General features: G+C 37.8%; 3 protein-coding genes and 1 non-coding gene across 6 annotated transcripts in view; 3 read left to right on the top strand and 1 right to left on the bottom strand.

Annotated features, from left to right (window-relative positions):
- Positions 1-204: 204 nt before the first annotated feature.
- LOC108625649 (G patch domain-containing protein 2-like) lies at positions 205-1,740 on the top strand. Its single transcript, XM_018025822.2, has 3 exons — positions 205-640; positions 722-924; positions 987-1,740. The coding sequence occupies exons 1-3, from the start codon at positions 405-407 to the stop codon at positions 1,688-1,690; spliced, it is 1,143 nt and encodes a 380-aa protein (XP_017881311.1). The 5' UTR covers positions 205-404; the 3' UTR covers positions 1,691-1,740.
- Positions 1,741-1,933: 193 nt separating this feature from the next.
- On the bottom strand, positions 1,934-2,729 carry Tim9a (translocase of inner membrane 9). The gene is made up of 2 exons (XM_018025823.2): positions 2,569-2,729; positions 1,934-2,358 (listed from the first exon to the last, which is right to left on the bottom strand). The coding sequence occupies exons 1-2, from the start codon at positions 2,623-2,625 to the stop codon at positions 2,125-2,127; spliced, it is 291 nt and encodes a 96-aa protein (XP_017881312.1). The 5' UTR covers positions 2,626-2,729; the 3' UTR covers positions 1,934-2,124.
- A 147-nt stretch (positions 2,730-2,876) lies between these two features.
- The window catches only part of LOC108625579 (intracellular protein transport protein USO1), a 44,144-nt gene continuing 26,136 nt past the window's right edge, over positions 2,877-20,884 (top strand). Inside the window, exons 1-4 of one of the 3 annotated variants that reach the window (XM_026814137.1) lie at positions 2,877-3,146; positions 3,606-3,642; positions 3,947-4,397; positions 4,607-4,691. In XM_026814137.1, the coding sequence (XP_026669938.1) occupies positions 4,001-4,397; positions 4,607-4,691 (482 nt within the window). In that variant the 5' untranslated portion in view covers positions 2,877-3,146; positions 3,606-3,642; positions 3,947-4,000. Of the gene's footprint in view, positions 4,398-4,606; positions 4,692-20,884 lie in introns of all 3 variants that reach the window. The other 2 variants (XM_026814136.1, XM_026814138.1) reach the window with 2 other exon arrangements.
- Positions 10,398-10,469, top strand: TRNAT-CGU (transfer RNA threonine (anticodon CGU)). The gene has a single exon. It is a non-coding gene; the product is annotated as a tRNA-Thr (tRNA).

Genomic DNA, 20,884 nt, shown 5'->3' with positions numbered 1-20,884 from the left:
AGGAAATTCTGCATCTTCCGCAATTATATGCATACAGGTAAGCACAAAGTCAATATGTCTTTCCTTCAATTCGAAATACAATCCATTCTAATTTGATTTAATTAAAAAAATTAACACTTTGTAGAGTGACAAACATTTTATGTATTTGTTGCATGTTAACAATTATTAATTAAAAGGGCAGACAAGGTAACGAAATACTAAGCTAAAAGTTAACATTGCAAAACAAGTACATCAAAGAACAGCAATAAAACCTGAAAATAATTTGTAAATAATTATACTTTATTTCAGCTTCTCTTCATTTGAACAAACAATCAGATGATAGTTCATCTTCGATTTGCGATATTCATATCCAAAAAAGTAATACCGTCTCGAAGTATCAGTCCGACAGCGATGATGCAAATCAAATGAAAAGATTTGCACGTTTATCTAATTCAAATAATGCTAGCAATATCGAAAGCGATTCGGTTAACGAAAATTTTGTACCGAGAGTAAATCCAAGACGTAAACGAAAATTTAAGAGAATGGCGGTTGACTCTGATACTAATCCCTCAACTTCTCAAGCTGTTGCAGTGTCCGCGACTCTTGCAAATAAAAAGAGAATTCTTCGTACTGATTGTAAAAATAAATATGGGACGATATGGTAATACGACACGTTTAATTGTACACGTAGAAAAAGACTTAATAGAAATTTACACATTACAAAATGATAATTTTCTGATAGGTGTGGAAAGCGCAAGAGGTCTTGTAGGGAGCGGTCTACGGATTGTGAAATGAGATCACCGAAGACGGATAAAAACACAAAATCAAAAAATCGTGTTAAAGTACAAACTGAGGATGGCATTGATTGCTCTAGAATATCCAGTTCAAGTATTTCATCCAGTGATTCTGAAGCTGGACTTATTACAAATGACGAAGACCGCGAAGGTATTGGATTAAAATACTTACTCAAATTGAAAATATAATTTCTGTAAATTTTTTATGCTTAGGGGATGATGAACAATCTGACTGGATTCGGGAACCAAGTTGGTGGGACGATGCTGAAAATACTAGTGAAGATAAAGTTAATACAGAGTCGCCGTTACAAATGATGTTACATGGTAATTTCGAACATACAATGCTTGAAACAAGAAAAAGTTATAGAAAGAAAATTCAACGACTTCGAGAAGGTCTTAGTGGAAGAGAAATTCGGGCTGGTCGTCGGCACGTTGATAACAAGCCTGGATATTCAATTATCACATCTGCCAACGAGAAAGTATCCAGATTTTTACAAGATCCGACGCAAAATGAGCTTCGACTGCACCCCATGCGGCAACCTGAGCGAGAGAAACTTCGTCGACTTGCAAACTTATACAGCTTAAGTTTAAAAGGAGATTTAGGTTGTCCTATTTTGTATAAAACTCGACATACTACACAAGCCGTGTGTGTAGATCAAGTGTCACTTAATCGATTTTCTGGTTACAAGAGATTAAGAAGAACTCCGCCGAATTCACCAAACTCGGAATTAATAATACATAATCCAGACCATCAAATTTCTAGTACAAGTTTCAGTCAAATCATAAGCCCTACATCGAAATTAGATTCGGTGCAACCTTTACAATTTCCTCACTTTAAATGGGAGTCAAATAGTATGGATATTGAAATTCATGCGAAATCAAAATTACATGATTTTGATCATTCAAAGTCGAGTTAAGCCAAATCTTTAATGTCAATTTGTTTCCAGAAATAAATTATTTATATAAATACGGTGCTCTTATGTATAATATATCATTCATAATTAAATAATTATATATATATATATATATACACATTATATTAAAAATTAAAATATTTAATGTACATTTTTATATTACATTTAGATGTGATTAGATACGTTTAAATATAGGAGTTTCTAAACAGTTGCTTATGAAACTGATAAAGAATGGATATACTTACATGTCAATTATTTTAATAATTTTATTTTTTACTTCTTACATCATGTACTACATTATGTATCGTAAGGATTCTATTGATCTTTTATTACTATGCTTCTTTTTACTTGCATTAATATCCTTATATTTTATTCTTACAGTAATTAAATGAAGGAAAAATTATAAAATATTAAAAATAATTTATTGAATTAATTTTTTAAGCTTTTGCACCCTCTATCTTTTTCTGAGCTGCAAGTATGTTTTCATTAGCAAGCATTTGAAATTCTTCAAAACGTTGTGATATTCTTTGGTTCATCTTCAGATATTTTTCCATACAATTCAGGGCACAGGTTTCTTCTTTTGCTTTGACTTCTCTTGTAGTAAACTCGTTTATGCAGTCAAGAAAACAAGCTTCTATTAATTTATTATATGATGCCACGAAATCTTTAACCTGAAGAATTAAAGAAATTTCAAAGTCATCAATTATTGTTTTTTCTCATTACGTAAGGAGATTTATAATTCCTTAAGTTCCATATGAGAGATTATTAAAACAAATCATTCACTATTAATATATGTTTCATACTTTAAACTGAAATTAATTTTTACATGAACGAATTTTCAAATACGATTACTTATGTACCGAAAAACTGCAAATACATACAGATTTAATATTCATTGCCTGCTCTGGATCCATATTTGCAGGAACTTGCATTGCCATTGTAGCGATGTGTCTTTCACTAAAATATAATTACACAAATTATCAATATACGTTAAATTCACGAAAGAAACTTTGGCGTGAATTCTTTTTAGGTTAGAGTAAAATCGCTCGTAAAGCACGTGTATACATATACATGTATGGTATCGCTATATACATCAAAGGTTTACATTCATACGAATATATATGCGTATATATATATTTATAATGTGTATATGTAGAATTATATATAGAAATAAATAGTAATACGTGTATTCTGATGAGAAATCACCTGATTTTTACTCTTACATATTAATAATCGGAGTGAAGTTTTCGATCTTAAAACTACGTAAATACAGTTTATTTTGTTATTGTATTATACATCCGTAAATATTCCACTATTCTTGATATAAAATTATAAAATTTAATGTTACAGTGTTTCGCTGTTATGAATCGGTATTTATCAATGGAACTACACGAGGGACAATGCTATACAGAAAAGCCAGGTGTTTTATGTTAGCAGTTGATCAAGGTGTTCGGTCAAAGTAAGTTTGTGCCCGGAATCTGTCGAAGCTCTTCTTTATTACTTAAAAAGCACCTAAACTAGTTATTGTTAATAGTTAAATATACGTTAGTATAAGCATTAGAATGCTTTTCATATTATTGTTTATAGAGCATGTAGTTGATATGTATAGTAAAGTCAGAAAAATAGATGACGAACGAGCGTTCATTGGCATTCATGAAAGAAACGAAATTTTTAAATACGACACGTTTACGAAGATACATTTTAATACTTTGAACATAATTCAAGCAAAATTGACAGTATTAATATTCTAATTGTCCGTACGATATTAAAATTGTGATCATCGATTCCATTATACAATATTTTAGACAAATTTTATAATATCGTGAAATGTTGCCAACCAAATTCTTTTCTTTTCTGTTAGTCATAAGTTACAATGCCTCGTTGACGTTATTGCTGTTATGTCTGTTCACCTTCTTAGCAGCAATGCTATCGCAAATTGATCGATAGGACGCTCAGTAAGTAAATAAACGTGTAGTTTTCATTGTTACTTGGTTATAATATTATTTCGAGATAATCTAATACATAGTTTGATAAATAAATTTGTGTCACAATGACTAGTACATTCTGTAGATGACATTGGATTTCTATTTGTGATATTCGTTTATCAGCATACTTATGTGCATTTATAAATTCACTAACTTCTTACGTAAAATTTATACGTCTTTCTATTTTACATTCAAAATAGTATAGTTCCATACACATATTAATGCGAATACTGCTTTTAATTTTTGTGCACGTCGCTATTTTAAAACCTTTCAGAAAAGTGACTAAATACATCCAAACGAAAATTAGATCATCGAATAACTTTTAAAAATGTCGTACGATAATCGTAACCGCCCTTCAAACAGTAAAGATATGAATTCGTTAACCAGTACAAGGTCACATCCCTTTAATTATTCGCGACAAAAGTCATCCGCGAAAATGCCTGCGAAACCGTTACTATCTAAACGAGGGAAATGGACAACTAATATAGCGACGAAATATCAACGCGAACAGAACGTTCCATTACAAAATGAGACACTAAGAGTGAAGAGAGTCAAGTCAAACGTTGAATCTATCGAAAATAAAAGTTACCACGACGTACACAACGAGGATCCAGTTACTATCTTACGTAAAGAAATACAAGAGTGGAGAATTAACGAGCTGTTAACATACAGAACAGAAGAAAGATTTACCGGAACGCCAAGCGAACAACATAGTTGCAGTTACGGTAATTATAGATATGCATTTTATTTAAAATTCATTCAGTTAATTTACATAGTTGCCACGGAAAATAATTGTTGGATAGTTTTTCGAAGATATCCTTATTTTGCCTCTCTGGTCTTTAAAAAAGGATCGTAACATATATTACTTTTTTCACTGACGTAAAATACATATTGAGCATTTGACTTTATTATGATTTTTTTTATTGTCCGGCAGTTACCTCCGGCGAAACTACAAAGAGGCTAAGTCCGAACAATGTTCCCAAGACTCCTCCGATAAGCGCCGATTTTCCAGCAGTAACGTGAGTACCGTTTTTTAATGTATATGTCTATTCATGCTAGACGTACAACATTAAACCCCGCAATTTACATAGTTCTTAATCGAGCGAAATAATGCATTCCATAAATTGGAATCGCAAATTAATATCGTATTCCTTTTTTTTCATTCAACCATAATTGTCTTTGGTTGTTAAATGCTTTTACGCTTTCCTAAAAACGTTTATAAAAAACGGAAGATATTTTTATGATTTTCCTTGTGTGCGTTTGAGTGTGATGTATTATCAGACATGTGTTCTATCACGACTTTACGACGATTGATAATATAATCAAGGTAAGTAGAAGAAATTTACATTCGTAGAAAGCATTTTTCTTTGTTTTTTTGCGAAATATCGTTATGGTCATTCTGGTAATCAGTCGAACGATAGCGTTTAACAAACGTGTTTTTTTTTACGTTCCATAAAATGTGACCGAGCTGATTGCCATGCGTCGAACAGTAAAGAAACGAAGCTCGTAGCTTACGTAAGTAACTGTAAATGAAGAACGATGGGAGGGAAACACTGTCTGCATCTTCACGGTGCATAAGTATCTATAAATCCACGCGAGAAAGACTACGTCATTCTGGAATTTTCGAAAGTTTCGTCTAACCGGTTTTCGATTGCACAGTAAGACCTATTTATTTAAGTACTTGCATCGAGAGGAACACTACGTAGCATTTAATGTGATTGTCTGATCGTTATGAACAAAGCCCTAATTGAAAAATGATAAAAGTAAAGTTTACTATCCAAATAATATCGTTCCTTTCATCACGGAAGCGAACGATTAACGCGGACGTATCTGCTTAAGATTGGAGCTTAAGTGAGATATCGAAAGACTCGTTACTCTTTGGCAGTACTGCCGCGAACGAAAAATCATAATGAGCATACCGCGCACGCTGTAGGTTAGTGAGAACAATAACCACTTACGCTAATCAACGATAGCTCATGCCGTCCGCGTTCGGTAGTAAAAATATTTTCGGCGACAATTCGTGCCGCGAATAAGAAACGATGTCGCCATATTTGTCCTCGACCATGAAGTCGTACCTGGTGCGTCGTGATTGAATTTTTCATCTTTTTTTCGTCAGTTTGTCTTTGAACGCACGTATGACGCTACGCGCGTGTCATTTCATCGATACCAATAGGCTTGTGCATTATAAGATCGAGAAAGCCGTTTTGTTCTTCGCGTCACGAGCCTCGTGGACATTCGTCTCGAATACCCTTGAATGCATCGCGTTAATAATGGAAACGAAAAATAAAATGACACGACGACAATCCTCAAGGTCTGCGTGGAAACGAGACTTCGAATGCGGCTGGCCAGCTCATCCGGTTAATGATGTAGGTTAGGTTCCCAGCGGTATATATCGCAAAAATCAACATTCTTCGCGAAGCCGAGGTTCACGCAAAAAGCGTAAACCGGTTTGCCTCGTAAATGGCACACGAGCGTGCGAACGGGAGATAGACTCGGTGAAAAAGAAAGAGTGAGAGTAACGGAGAGGTAAAGGAAGGAAGACTTTAATTTAAGTCTCGATTTACGATAAACTGATGTTTCGTTGATAAGTATTATTGTTTGGTTCATTAGGAAAAAGTCATCAGAATTATGTGAGTTTCCAACTAACAATTCTTTCTTTTGTTTAAACAGTTTTTGAGCTATATTTGGAGTGATCCAATCGCTAAGTCCAGCGATTAGAGTGCAGTGAATCTTTTCATACAATCGTTATAATTATCTTATGTCCGAGTTGTGTACTCGACGGTTATTCTCGTATTAAGTTGTAGACGTAAGACCGTAAGACGATTCTTCAGTCTACGTCAGCTATCGCCCATCGTAACGAACTTATGCCAGCTTCGTTGCTTTACCGTACAGAGCCGATTCATCGTACGGCCTTAATAGTAAGAGACTGATGTCTTTCTGACTCGTCAGCCACGTTTTTTTACGTAACGCTACGCGCAGCGTTGCACGTGACGTCAGCTCAATGTTGTCTGTACTAGTCGCCTACGTGTACAGGACATAGATACATAGATATGAAATTCTTGTGGAGAAAGCATGTTCAAGCACAGCCCAAGTATTGAATGTACTATGTACATATTACGACAAGGCCAATGTGCTACTATGATATAAAAAGAAGTAAAAAGTCCCGTTTCTCGTTGAACAAATTCAATGATAACACTTTAATTAATATAGTACGACTTTATCACGATGAAAATCACAAAATGCGATAGCAATGCAATGATCAAGTTCACGGTATATGCTTTTTTCTTAGAGATAAGTGATGTCAACGTGTTTGCAGTCACGGAAATCTTGCTGGAAAAGGATGATCGAGTAACCTAGATCGAGAACAAGGCCAATGATCGCCGAAAGAAAAACCTGTTAACGTATATCATAAAAATCAATGAACAGTGAACGTATTTTCCCCGATAGTACGTGGTTACAAATTTTCTGTCTATTTTTCTTCCGTACAGCGTGCATCGCAACGCGTAGTAAGTGGAGGCATACATACATATATACATATGTTAAGAGCACGTTTTTTACGTAACGCTATGCGTAACGCTGTGGCGTGACGTCAGCTTGCTCGGCGTCGCGCCAGCCACCAACGACGCCGGACGCGGAATTCTTGCGAAGAAAGCACAAAGCCGAGGGAAGCCGAGCGTGGCCGAACGAGACGGCACGGCATAGTTGCACGAAGCGGCAACAGCGCGAACGTCTGCTAGGTTCAAGGGTACGGTACGGAGGTTGCTCGCTCCTCGTCCCATCGCATCGTTCGACCACGACCACGTCCTGAGATACTGCTGGGCGCATGTCCGCTTTCATCCAACGGGAAACTTCTCGAAAGATGCCGCGTAAGAACTCCTCTCACTACGGATCACATTAAATTAGATTAGTGTGTATGAAAGGTCGTTTTGTTCCATAACTTCCCATTTTTCGATCGAAAACTATCTACAATGTTTTGTTTCATTGTCCATTATTATGAATCAGGTTAAAAATGGATTAATTTAGTTTTCATATGCACCAAACTACTGAATGCACATATTCGAACAATTAATGCTCCTCTCGATTCCTGATTTTCTCAAATTAACCCACTCTATTAAAGTCTTTGACGATTTATCATTTAACTTGAGACAGTTGCTACCTAGGCCTTGAACATCTAAATTATTCATCAAATTCTTTCTTGTGTCTGTGTATTTGTATATCCAGAGAAATTCCTCTTTCGTTTAAAATACTTAGGAAGTTAAATGCGTCTGACGCGCACGCACGTGTCTTATGACCGACGGTCCTGGGAATTTAAAAGTGACTCGTTCAGAGGCGTCATCTCGTTGATTCATTCCTGTCTGCTTTAAATTCCCGTTTTCAGAGCATGGACGTGTCTAGAGTTTTAAATCTGTAGGGGCGATGTGTATTTGTTTGAAATACTTACCTACAAACCAAATTACTTATTGCGATACTTCATCTTGTTTTTAACACACAAATCATACTATGAATAATTAAAAACATCTGATCTTATGTTTTCTCCCATTCATGAAACTTATTTACTTTAAATACATTTTCATGAAAAACAATCGAAGTTTACTTAAACATGATCGCTCTTAATTATTTCGTTGTTCAATTGAAGATAACAAAATTTTGTCGAAGCCCGAAGACGATAAATATTTAGTGATAATATGATCATAATTAAGTAATTTGGCAGAGTCAATATAAGAGGATCGGTACTTAGTAACGAGGCTATTTTACCATGATAGCTTTAATCCCCTTTGAGAGATAGAATCCGTTGGCAAAAGTCCCAGCGGTGAATAAAAACAGAAAGTAGAGACTGATCGGAGTCTGCTACGTTCTGCTGTTGGTTGACCTCGGCCCTGAGCGCTGAGATCGACGGGAAACGGATTTACAACTCCGACACTCATATGTGATACGCACCGGTCTTAACGCAATTCGCAGAAGCATACCCATTGTTACGTCTATTCTATAGTATGAATGCGAATATAAAATGAGATGGTATCAAATTGAGTTTGGAATTGCTGTCGTAATATTTGTGTTGTATCAATTGGATGAAAGTTCAAATTAATAATGAAAATTCGTGATCGAATCCGTGATTTCGTAAGAATTTACACATGCAGAATAAATTAGTGTCTTCCGGGCTGCACTTACGGAGGAAAGCGCAAAAATTTTGATGCCAAAGTAGAAAAATCGCGTTCCTTTGTTCACGGTTCATATTATACATTGCGCATTCACTGGATAACATCTGCTTAATCGCACAATGGGCTCACGGCCGCTCACAGGTACGGTTTGGTCGGATCCTTTATTATAGCATCTCAAAGAGTAGGGCGAAGGGCCCTGAAAAAGAGACCCTCTCCCTTCCGAAATCTTTAAGAAGGTTCCCAAACATCTGCCCTTTATCGTGCAGCTTTACCACCGTAGCCTAGAAGGGAAAAAGGAGTTTGCACGTGTCCTTTCAGGAAGGGATCTCCGCGTAGCGTTCCTCATTGTGATCGGGACGCGCGAAACGGGAAGTGACAATTGACATCTGTCTTGCGTTATACATATACAGGATTTTCTGGGTCGAACCTATTTTTGAATCGACACATGACAGGGCCTCTCCGTATACGCATAAAGATGTTTCCTGTCGATGTAGGGACTGTTAAATGGAAACAGTAATGTATTCAGGCCATTTCGATCGCGCGTATTATTGGATCGTACGCTCGTTTTAAATAATGCTTCTTTTTATTTGGAACGGGTATTTGCAACCGCGGAAAATATCAGCAGTGTACAACAGTACATCATTGTTCTATTTCTAAATTTATTTCTATGAATGAAACAAGAAAAAAAACTACAGAAGTTGTAGCGCACCTAATCAAGAAAAGAAAGGATACTATTTATCAATCACGTTAGGTCATTCAAAGAACGTTGTATTATATAATTGCACACGAGACATTTCAAGCATTTTGTTTTGTCAACGTTTTACCGATTAGCGAAAAGAAGTATAAACCGGCCCGGTTCGAACGTAATTGGAGTCAACGTAATTCAGCTGGTTCCATTATCGCGTAGCGCAATGTGCAGGCTATTTTAGTTCAAGAGCTTGTACAGTAATCTTGCAGACTCGCTCAAGTTCATTATTTTGCAACTTTGTTTCGATGATTAACTCGCGTATGTAGAGTGTTAGTGTTATGATGCGTGGATACAGCCACATTACGTAAATTGTTATGTCATTCTATGGGTATATTACGTGCTCGTGATCGTATATTGATACAATATATATATATACGTAAGTATTCGTTAATGCTTACGCGATCGAATGTTTTGGACTGTAGTTTGTCTCGATGTCTTGCGTACGTGAAACTATATTATGCAGTTCGATTAAGTAATCATTGTACAAAAATGATTATCATTATGTAAATATAGTAACTTACATGGTTAGTCGTGCTGCTCATTAATATTCGTGCGTTACATTATAAAATTTAGATATCTGTTATCATTTTTTTCGTAACGTTTTAGATAGCATTTATATAGTTCTTTCTATGTGAGGATTATAAATAATATTTTAATTATAATCGATTATATTATAAAAATATTCCTTGCCAATGTTAATACACGTACGTTGGCGATGATATCGCTTTGATTTAAATCGTAATGATAGTGAAAAGAAAATGTGGCCTTGATGAGAGAGACGAGAGAAATGAGTTCCGCAAGAAGAGAGAAAAACGTCAGCCTCTTTAGCTCAGTGGCAGAGCACTGGTCTCGTAAACCAGGGGTCGTGAGTTCAAACCTCACAGGAGGCAGAGAAAATTTTTTCCATATTCATAATATCCATTTTTATTTTGTTAAAATATGGAAAAGTTATAGAATATTAACAAAATATTACATTTTTAAAAGATATGCCAATACACAATTTCATTGTGCAGATGTAGACGTATCAAAACTCGTGTTGAATATAGGAAATTTTAAGTCCTGTTATTAGCACTGTCCAATGCGATTTGAAGGACACATCAACTTTTAATGATCATAAGTACATGTTCATACTAACATAAAATTTCGTATTTTATGAGAGAATACGTGTAGCTCTAATGGGAAAGAAAAGATTAATTAATACAAGACTAGAGCGAGATTCAATGGAATAGCGTAGAAAAAATCGGTCTGAAAACGTCGGAATTCCGAATTCAGTTCGCGTACTGGGTGCTATGAATGCACCCCACGTATCACGAACCTGCGCATTCTCGATATTCAAGAGTAACACCGACTAAGAGAACCCCTACTACTGTTTCCATAAAACGTCTGTAAAGTGGGGAACCAGAGATTGCTCCATATACAGGGTGTCTTACCTCGAATCGGGGTTAATTACCTCGATTCAGCTCTCAAAATTTACGAATCGTCCTATTCAACTTTCGATTAAATAACTTGCAATTATACGGAAATCTGATAGATAATATAATTCCTGTAGATATAATTGAGATTCGCCACTGATTAGTTACAGCACTGGTACATTCAAACCGGTTTTACTCGATCACGAGACTTTAGGCGATCGTTCACGATGTGGGCGAGGTAATAGTCCGTTCAACTGAAAATCAAAATTCCGTCGTGAGTTGAAAAACTGTCTTGAATTCATACACTAACGACTTTTCCTTTAAGACATTTATAAGGATGCAATTGTAAAAAGCTGAGACTTGATACGTCGCTTCTTATAATTGTGTACATTGGTAAAAAATTAACGTACGAGTGCATCGATGCGATGTGAAAAATATCGAAACTGCTTATCACCGGTATCATAATTGTGCGTTAACTTCCACCGGTGGAAAAAGTCTGAAATTATGCCAGCTACGTAGTGGTACATAGGCACGTTTAAGCGGATAGATACGTACATAGAGGTACATACGCTGGCGCGTCGAAGCGTGAGGGGCATAACGATTTGGCTCGCGCGAGCGGTTACTCGCGTTGCGGGTATTCTCTGCGCATTCTCACCGCTAGTATTCTAGTATTCCGTAGCGTGCTCAGGGCACCCTCGGAACTACGGAGCCTACGTGACCGGCATCGCCGGCGACGTTCTTTCGAGAAAGGCGCCTTCCAATCTACGAATTGCAAAATATTCCACAATTACGGAACTCGGTAGTCGCGACGTGCAAACGGAGTACGGAGTTTCATCGATACGTGAACAATCGTCGGCTCTGATCGAATCGTCTGTTTGAATAAACGCGGTCTTGCTAGTAATTGGATCGATATTCTGCAATCTACCAATCTTCTTATTTACTTAATCAATTCGATGTTACAATATTCAATTCATACATTTAGAAATGTATAAAAATAACTAAATTATTGATTAGTATTATACGTAATATCCTACAGGAAGTATATCTGTTGCATTTCATAATCGTCGATTCAATATGACAGAAATTTTATGGTGGTTGGTATCAATTTTTTTTATTATCTTGCTTGAAACGATATGAAATCGGTAGTAACGCTAGACGAATCGATACCTATTTGGTACTTTGTATAGATATAAATACTTGTCTGATAATACGTCTAAATTATTTCATTGGATGACGAACGTACGATTGATTTTTTATCTATTTCTTCGTTCTTTTTTAAATATATTTTTGTGGTACTTTCGCATAAGCGTTCGACTGAACACTGATGCACTTGCGATTACTTGTTCGAACCCGTTACTGAATTATTCGCGGTAACGGGATACGAGTCACTGGAGTAAGACTTGCTTAATTTCCCGCTTGAATAAAGTTTATGAAGATCTGGGCCAGTATCTTTCGATTACCTACCTGCAAGTGTTAAGTTAAAATATGAATATCAAAAGCTAATAGATATTTAAAAATGTACCCAGAAAGCATTTCCTAAACGTAGTCAGTTTTACGACAATCTTTCAGATAGCGTGTGATAAGATACGCACGTGGTAACACATGCATATGGTGCCTATCATAAGATAAAAAAGTGTTCATTACATAAGATATATATAAATTGGAAATTACAGTCTTTTTATCGTGAATTTTATCATCTTATATTTTTATGATAAACACATGTTCAAAAATTTTTTTAGGTTCCTTGCATACATGAATTTTCTATAAATACATAAAGTTATCACTGTATTGACTCCAGTCTGAGTAAAATTTCGATAAAGACATTATTCTCTAAATTTTCAAAGTAACGTAATTCAGAAAATTGAGAACGATTCATTATGCGCAGTGTTACGGGAACCAGAAGTCTCGTAATTACCTTTCCACGACCTTACTCTTAAATTGCCGCATTCCTTCGAGGCAGTTAGATACGCGCTCGCGCAACCACGTATGTATATTGTTGTATCGCAATATGCGGCGATAAACTGCTTATCATTACTGGCTACGACACACAGACTCGCTCCAGGACGCGAGAGGGTTGAGGAACCTTATCAGTATCGACACGCGAGGGCAACGTGACTTTCCAGCCGCAATCGACGCAAAAGTTTCTTTTAAATACGTGTTGCATGCTCGCACTACTTCCCGCTTTTCTTTCGCTATGCAAAATATACATTAGAAACGTGCAAGCTGCGCTGCGCCTCGAAGGCGCGCATGACTTTGATGCGAAAACCGGTCTCTATTTCTGGTTATGCTTTTATTAAAACGCGTCTCCAGTGCCAGTGCGAGCCAAGGCTGATAAGTCTTCCTCCAGAAGTTGGAGGTAGGATCGATATCGACGAGTTTCATGAAAAATATTTTCTGTTATTTAATTTCACTTATCGTAACTTATGAGAGATTGTTAAAAGTATTTTTTAACGAATCGAATCGAAAGCAAACTTGAAGGACTTGAGAAATGCGAGTCGTGAATTCATTGTCGAGTATCATGATGTTATTCTTTGATATAAATTACAAATTGATAAATTAAAGATAAGTTAAGCGTTGATAATAATAGTTAAATACATAACGCGTACTCGATCCGCAAGATAATAAATCATTTACTGCTTTATCATTTACAGACATGTTTCAATGGAATACCAGACTATGTACATAATTTACAGTATACTATGATCTTCGATGATCAAATTCATTTACTAACTGACTGTGACGTCCACATATGACAGTATTTTGATATTTTGTTTAACTTGTTGGAAATCTTTATTCAATATGTCATACGCTATTAGGTTTCCGAAACGTTCAATGATCTGTATTTGAATCGGCTGGCACGAGCTCGAAACCCACGTGTCAATAAACGTATATCATTGGCACAAACATTAATCGTAGATAAACTTTGGAAATTTCCTATAAGTATAAATACGTTTTCGTGCGTGAGCAACGACTATCAGTCTTCTGAAGAAAGCATCGAATACATACTATCAGATAATAATACATTAGCCAACTCTCTCCGACCAAGTTTCTAAATAGTTCAATACCGTCTATTATTACTGATAATAATTTAACACTTTCCGTTTTTCCTCCGCCTTTGTTCTTCTCTACAACAGCGTAATCGTAAAGAAAAAATAAAAGAGAAATAAAACACATGTGTACGTCGTTCCCGGACGTAATTAGAATGAACGATGATTCAAGTGCCTCGATGTGACATAAATATTTATCTAACTAAGGAAAAGTTGTATTTTTGCGTGTCGTGGTAATAGCGGTCACTCATTGGCTGATGTGTCAGTCTGACAATAAACTCGTATTCCGGCACGCTATCAGCGTGTACTACACGCGAAACACTGTTATCGTGTGCGCGTACAAATAACTCCTCTGTCCGTAATGACAGCTGTTGAGACCGGCGACGTTAAAGCGGAGAAACCATCGCGTCACGATCGCGTTTTCCCTTTCGAGCGCGAGTTTCGCGCATCGCGTGGCGTTAAGGGTTTCTGCTACGCAATGACCAGAATCTTCATTTTATGCATTGTTTACAAGATTATGTATAATTTTTTGTTTAGGAAATGGGCATTTCTTATTTCGATTTTATTTTATAAAACTTATTTCTTTCGCTTTTCGAGATTATTCATAAAAACCTGTCAGAACCGTTATTCAATATTTCTTCTTTGAATTGCTCGGTTGTGTGGTATCGTATGCGTCAGTATTGGTTGCTGAAGTAAGCAGAACTCATTATTCTTATTTTCTGTTTATAGTTTGTGTGCATATGCGAAATTTTTCTAGACTTCGCTTGGCTTAGATCGTGAAAAGGACATTTTATATCTTATTTTGCATTTAAGCTGACGCACATTATTCACGCAACGATTCGACGTTGTACCGATAGTTTTCGTGAATACTAAAAGGTGCTATAACATATTTAAAAGTTATCGACGTCAGAGATATATTTTACTTTCAAGATAATTACCGAAAATTGTATCTCGGTCGATCGGAAAAAATATCGATGGAGATATCCTCGGTGTTCACGTTTGCCGAAAACGCTCTAGATTTATTCTTATTTTCGGCGCGGTGTATACAGAGGACGATAACGGTCAAGAGAAACAGCTGCGAGGACGTTCGATTAGATTTCGGGAAAAAAAATTACGCCAAATAAGATGTTATCTTGTTTGAAATCACAGCTGTCTTCGACCCGTTGTTCCCTTCATGCGAGAGTTGCACGAGTTTTAAAAAACTTTTAGATATGTGCCGCGCACGATAAACCGGACGAATCAGACTTTACGACAATCGTCCGTTATCGAACGATGCAATACGTCATCGCAATTATCATAATACTGATAAGGGAACGATGCCGTTCTATAGGACGATTAAAAAAAAAACCGATATCAGAAAAGATTCAGCGTACATACATGTGACTTTGATCAGTTAAAAATATCTGCGGCAGGAAAATTACAAATCTTACGGTTCTTCTCCTCGAATGATACCGACAAATGAAACGTTGCGATACACCCGTGCACGTACATGTATTATGTATTTCATACGGAACAAGTTTTTAATAGAAATACCACAAAACGTTAAACCAATACGTATATATATTCGTGCACAACGGTCGGCTTGTACCGAGCAAAAAATAACGTTCAGAGAATGCATAATCGCATCACGTTTTCGCTATTCCACTTTTACACGTGACCGTACATAGTCTCTCGTACGCGCGACTGCATGCGCCAAAAATTCATGTTACGTGCGTGCGACTCGGGAAAAAACGATGAGCTCGTTATATCCATCCACTCGGGAAGAACACCTTGAAGGACGTTCGGACCTCACATTTGTTCTTCACGTACTAAGAACACGAGGGGAAACGTTTCCTCTTCTGTCAGACTGACCATTAACGTGGTTTTTGGCTTCCTGAACTGAGTAATACATCTTCAGGGAAAAATGTAAATGTCGAGCTGAAAGATACTGGCTTATGTTCCGTCGATCCATTGCGTGTCTGTAAATGAGACTTCTGTCATCCAACAACAGTCATCATATCATTATCGAAACATTAGACGAATTTGCAATTAAAAGTAATTCACGCTTTATTATCCGCTAATAAATGGAAGGAAAAAAAGAAAAGTGTTTACAATGTTCGTATATATTATGTACTTCATCGATTAAAATTGCAAATGAATGCAAATGAAATGCATGAAATAATGAACTGATCGGAAATCAATCATGAATCCAGTATGAACCTAGGATACTGTGGACGCGAAATACTTCCCACGCTGTTGCCAGAGGAGTTTCCCTAAAACTGAACTAGATACTTATAACGGAAGATGTTAAGTCTATCTGGTAACCCACATTTATGGGATAGACTGCTCCTATAACGCTTTCTCGAGTAAAGTCACCCATCTGCTGGGGCACCTGACTCGATTCACCTGCCACAGGTATGCACCAAGGTACGCGCCCGCCTGACGACGTCAGGTGTTCTCCTTTGGCCGGCTTTTAACGGCGCGCCACGTCCTGAGACAAAGAAAAGGATGCAAACCGAACCTAACGTTCTCTCCTGTTTTGTATACTTTTTCTCTTTTCTTTCACGGCTATCTGATGGAGATCCAGCCGCGGATAACCGACCCGTTGACTCGGAAATTTCACGTGTCGATCGTCTCGTTCGATCCGATAATAAGAAAATAGATCTCGCACAGGTGTAGATTCGTACACTCGCCAACTGCGAAACTCCTATTACGAAAGGACGTCATTGGAAAAAAGTAGAAAATAATTTTTAAACGCTCTTGCATTCTACTGCTAACAGTGCCAACTCACTCTTCCCCGCAAGACGTATGACCGCGTTATTGTGGAAAGATTTCTCACGAATCATGAGTTCTTGACAAAAGAACACGCATATAAACGCATACATACATACGTAAGTAAATGTATACAACGTTCCATCTAAGTTCACATGGGGATATGCGAGGGAGCACAATGCGTATTACGTGAGAATTAAGCGTACGTACATTTTCCCCATGTAATGTTTCTATCATACATCAAATAATTTAACATGTATAATCGACGATTCAAGATCTTTGAAAATAATTATTAAACGTAAGGAATTAACTGAAAAGAGCAATACGTACTTACGAGAGTACGTGTACGCATGTATTGTGAAGATATCGTGCTCTAAACCATTTAGTTGAGAGATTGCGTGTAATACTCGTGACACACGCGAATGCAACATAGAACACGCGACATCGCGTTCGGGCTGTTTCATTTGGTTTCGTTCCGTTCTGTTCTGTTTCATGTTCCACACACAAGTAGTTATGTATAGCCAACCCCGCGGCGTGCGTGTATGCACCGATGTCACGCAATCACACCATTAACCGCGCGGTGCAATATGCGCTCGGACCGTCGTCGTCTTCGTGGCATTGCCCTGACGCGGCGTTGACTTCATGATAACTATTGCCAAGCCCTAAAGAGTAACGCAGGCAAAGAATACATGAGAAAATTAATATGACTCCGTAGCTGTGTAGAACGTATCGATGAAAACCTTGTTTTCACTATACATAATCTACAGTATGGGAAAATCACTTCTGATGCCTTCAAACAATTCACTTTAACAGGAAGGCAAATTCATTGGTTTGTTCTCACATAAATTAAATAGATATTACAATTTTTATTAATATTACATTAATTGCAATTATTTTTATGTACAAAAAAGTGAATCATGGTCAGTTTCGTGATTCACGCATAGTGCATAATAGAAGCAAGAGTGGCCAGGAATTGAATGTAAATGGAAAAAAAAGAGAGAGCTATAGTGGGGGAGGCGGAGAAGTCTCTGCATGAAACGAAAAGAAACTACGCGAAGGAAGAAGACAAGGGGTAGGAGGATTGAAAGAAGTTTGCACACGGTGTGGAACCGGTTCTGCTACGTTGGGAGGTTCGGTTCAGCGAGCGAAGTGAAGAGAGAAAAGCAGCCAGCCAACGGCTACACACGTCGGTGTCACCCCGCATGTATTCTGCATGCAACCCGCTTGTGCATCCATATACGGGGTGTTTCAAAAAGTTGGGATCAAACTTCAAGAGCACAAATAACGCAGGAACCAAGAAAAAAGTTCCAATAAAGAAATGCATGTGCGTTTATACGTACGCTATCGTTAGTTACGTTACCACTGTTTAATTATACATTAAGATATCCAGGAGTTTCTTGTAACATTATTCCGAGAGATAATGTCGGATATATTTCACCAAGGTAAAGTTTCACTGATAAACGTTTTCCAACTAAAATCCGGACAATATTCGAACCAGATTTATCTTGAGGTCACTGACGATCATATCATTAATGATAATGTCGACTACTCAAGGTGACCCATTTGAGCTTTTCTTTACGAGACCTTTTCGCCTATTTTAGTACTCTTGAAATTTAACTCCAACTCTCTGGAACACCGAGTATACACGTACATATGTATATACAATAGCAAATTCATCGACGCGCGGTTCTCGCGTGCGCGCGCGCACCGTCGCTCGTTTTCTTTATCCCCACGTAACTGTCCCCCTCTGGCCCTTCCTTTCCACGGCCGGTTACTCCCGTGCAACTTGCAGCATGACGTCACGCTCGTGTACGAGAAAACGAGACGGTCGAAACTGCGTAGGGAGTCTCGGCGAAGCCGTACGGCTCGAGGAACGAACTGGACGAGAGATGCTGCGCAGCAGAACGGCAAGGTGCCTGACACAAGGCACGGGCGTACTACTCTCTCTCTCTCTAGTCCCTCGTTTCCCTCCGTTCCCTTCATGTCTTTCTCACACGCGTACTCCTTACTCCCACTCGGTTCGCTCTTTGTTCAGCTTTCTGGGCTACTTCTTTCTGGTTTCCTCTGGCTGTTTACAAACACGCGTAAACTCGACCGAATACATGACATCATCGCGCAATCTCGTGAGTCTCCGACGGAAGAAAGAACGACTACGAAGCGACGACTGACCTCTGTGTTTCACTGGGTGGCTTTCTCACCGCTGTTAGCCGATCGATTCGAAAGCTTTCCGCTGCTATACTTTCATTTTCTCACGTTTTGCGCGTCTCCGAGTCGAATCGATCTTAGTTGGCTAACGTTAGCTATCGATCCGAGGAGTAAAATTCTGATGTATTAAGTTGTGTAACGAGTTCGTTCGCGTTGAACGCGGAAGAACGGATAGCCAGAATGTTGTTGTTACGTTCATAATGAAAGAAATGTATTCAATTTTTTGTTTTGTTGGGGCTCAAGTAACGTAAAAACGTCACTTCTCGAAAGACAAATGTAAATGGGTACATGTTACAGATTATATAATCTAGGTAGACAGTAAAATAGACCGTAACATGGAATAGTATGTTTTTCATCATGTTTACGATAAATGGATAGAATGGATACTTAATAAAGCATTCGCGACGGAATAAACTGACCGCGTGTTGTGTCACGAGGAACAGTGCAGCGTAACGCATAACGTAATGTAGAGTAAGCGTCATTATCACCCAACTCATCTCTACAGTTTGGTCTCGTGTCACGTACCGTCCGTGACTAGTAACGAGTAGACGAGCTACCGTGACGTCACCGTTATTAGTAGGGTACTAAATTAGGTCGTATATCGCGCGCATATCCTCTTCCTTTAGTCCATTTCGAACGGTAAACACGCCGCGGGGGTTGATTTAAAGGATCGGCCATATCTTCGAAGGCTCGTCACGCGATCTTTGTGGGTCGTTGTCGTTTTATTTTACTATGTTAACTAATGTACTATAAAACAATTCGGGAAAGAAACAATTAAGAAATGAAATAAACGTGTAATCAACTATTATATAAAAAAAATCGATATTTAATTCCAACAATGCATTTAATCAAAAAAGCAATTATTTTGATTTGCCAATTTCGCAGTTGGATCATTACATATAGGGTTTTAAGTACCCAAGTTAAGCAAATAGTCGCGTGGAACATGTACATCGCACACGAATGCGACGTTCAAATCAGCAATATGAGGTCAAGGACACGGTTGAAAATCGATCTGCGAATTAATATTAGATCCGAAACTACCTTGGACACGTATTAAAAATCTAAACACGATGCGTGCGATTTGAAAAATTTGAACTAATTCACCTGTAAAGGTACATGAACCTCAACAGAAATAACCTAACGCAACCTCGGGTCAATATCGCGACGGACCCTTGAAGAACGCGGTGTTTTCACCGTGGATAGTAGCGAGCGGCAACGCTCTTCGAGTAAAAGGTTAGTAGAGAAGCGCCGGATTGATTTTCTCTGGCTAGCGTAGCTTTGTGACGTGACAGAATGGCATTATTCACTCCGAGCAACGTGCCGCTCTTTACGATCAAACCGTATCCGAGATATATAACGACTTTTCATTATGAAACAGCGTCTCTTTGAACGTAGGTCTCTTGCATCGATCGGACGAATCGAGAAATGCGAAATGCGTTCGAAGGTCGTAAATGCATGTATGTAAATGATACACAGGAACGAGCAGTAATCTAACGTCAAGTCGAAAAGGCTTTGAATTTCCGGCACATAGAATGGGCCGACAACGTCGCCGAAAGAACGAGGCGACGTTGCCAGCGCTTCGGGTGACGTCACAAGACACACGACTCTCGAACGAGCACGTAAAGCAGTTCGCTGGCAAAGCCAAACTTACACTCGGAAAAGTACAACGCTCTCTTTGTTGCTCGATGGGAACAGTCGCATATCGAATCTATTCGTTTCGTTTGCGTTTATTGTTAGTGACATTTACAGAAACTGATAATTCTCCGCGCTCTTGTATTTTGATTTGAGAAAAATTCACGCGAATAGTCGATTCATACGTAATTCTCGAGACGATAATAAGTAATTCTAAGACGTAAATTTTATTTACATAATTATACAACGCTTTTCTTT

Source organism: Ceratina calcarata, unplaced genomic scaffold (assembly GCF_001652005.2).
Source record: "Ceratina calcarata isolate Rehan_Ccalc_2016 unplaced genomic scaffold, ASM165200v1 scaffold368.2, whole genome shotgun sequence".
NCBI lineage: Eukaryota > Metazoa > Arthropoda > Insecta > Hymenoptera > Apidae > Ceratina > Ceratina calcarata.
This window is presented reverse-complemented; position numbering and strand designations above follow the sequence as displayed.

What these genes read in the sequence shown, in the direction of transcription:
- LOC108625649 (XM_018025822.2), top strand. Translation starts at nt 405, where the DNA reads ATGAAAAGATTTGCACGTTTATCTAATTCAAATAATGCTAGCAATATC. An exon ending in AATAAATATGGGACGATATG is followed by an intron (nt 641 to 721) that starts GTAATACGACAC and finishes ATTTTCTGATAG; the next exon opens with GTGTGGAAAGCGCAAGAGGT. An exon ending in AAATGACGAAGACCGCGAAG is followed by an intron (nt 925 to 986) that starts GTATTGGATTAA and finishes TTTTATGCTTAG; the next exon opens with GGGATGATGAACAATCTGAC.
- Tim9a (XM_018025823.2), bottom strand. Translation starts at nt 2,625, where the DNA reads ATGGCAATGCAAGTTCCTGCAAATATGGATCCAGAGCAGGCAATGAAT. An exon ending in AGGCAATGAATATTAAATCT is followed by an intron (nt 2,359 to 2,568) that starts GTATGTATTTGC and finishes TTAATTCTTCAG; the next exon opens with GTTAAAGATTTCGTGGCATC.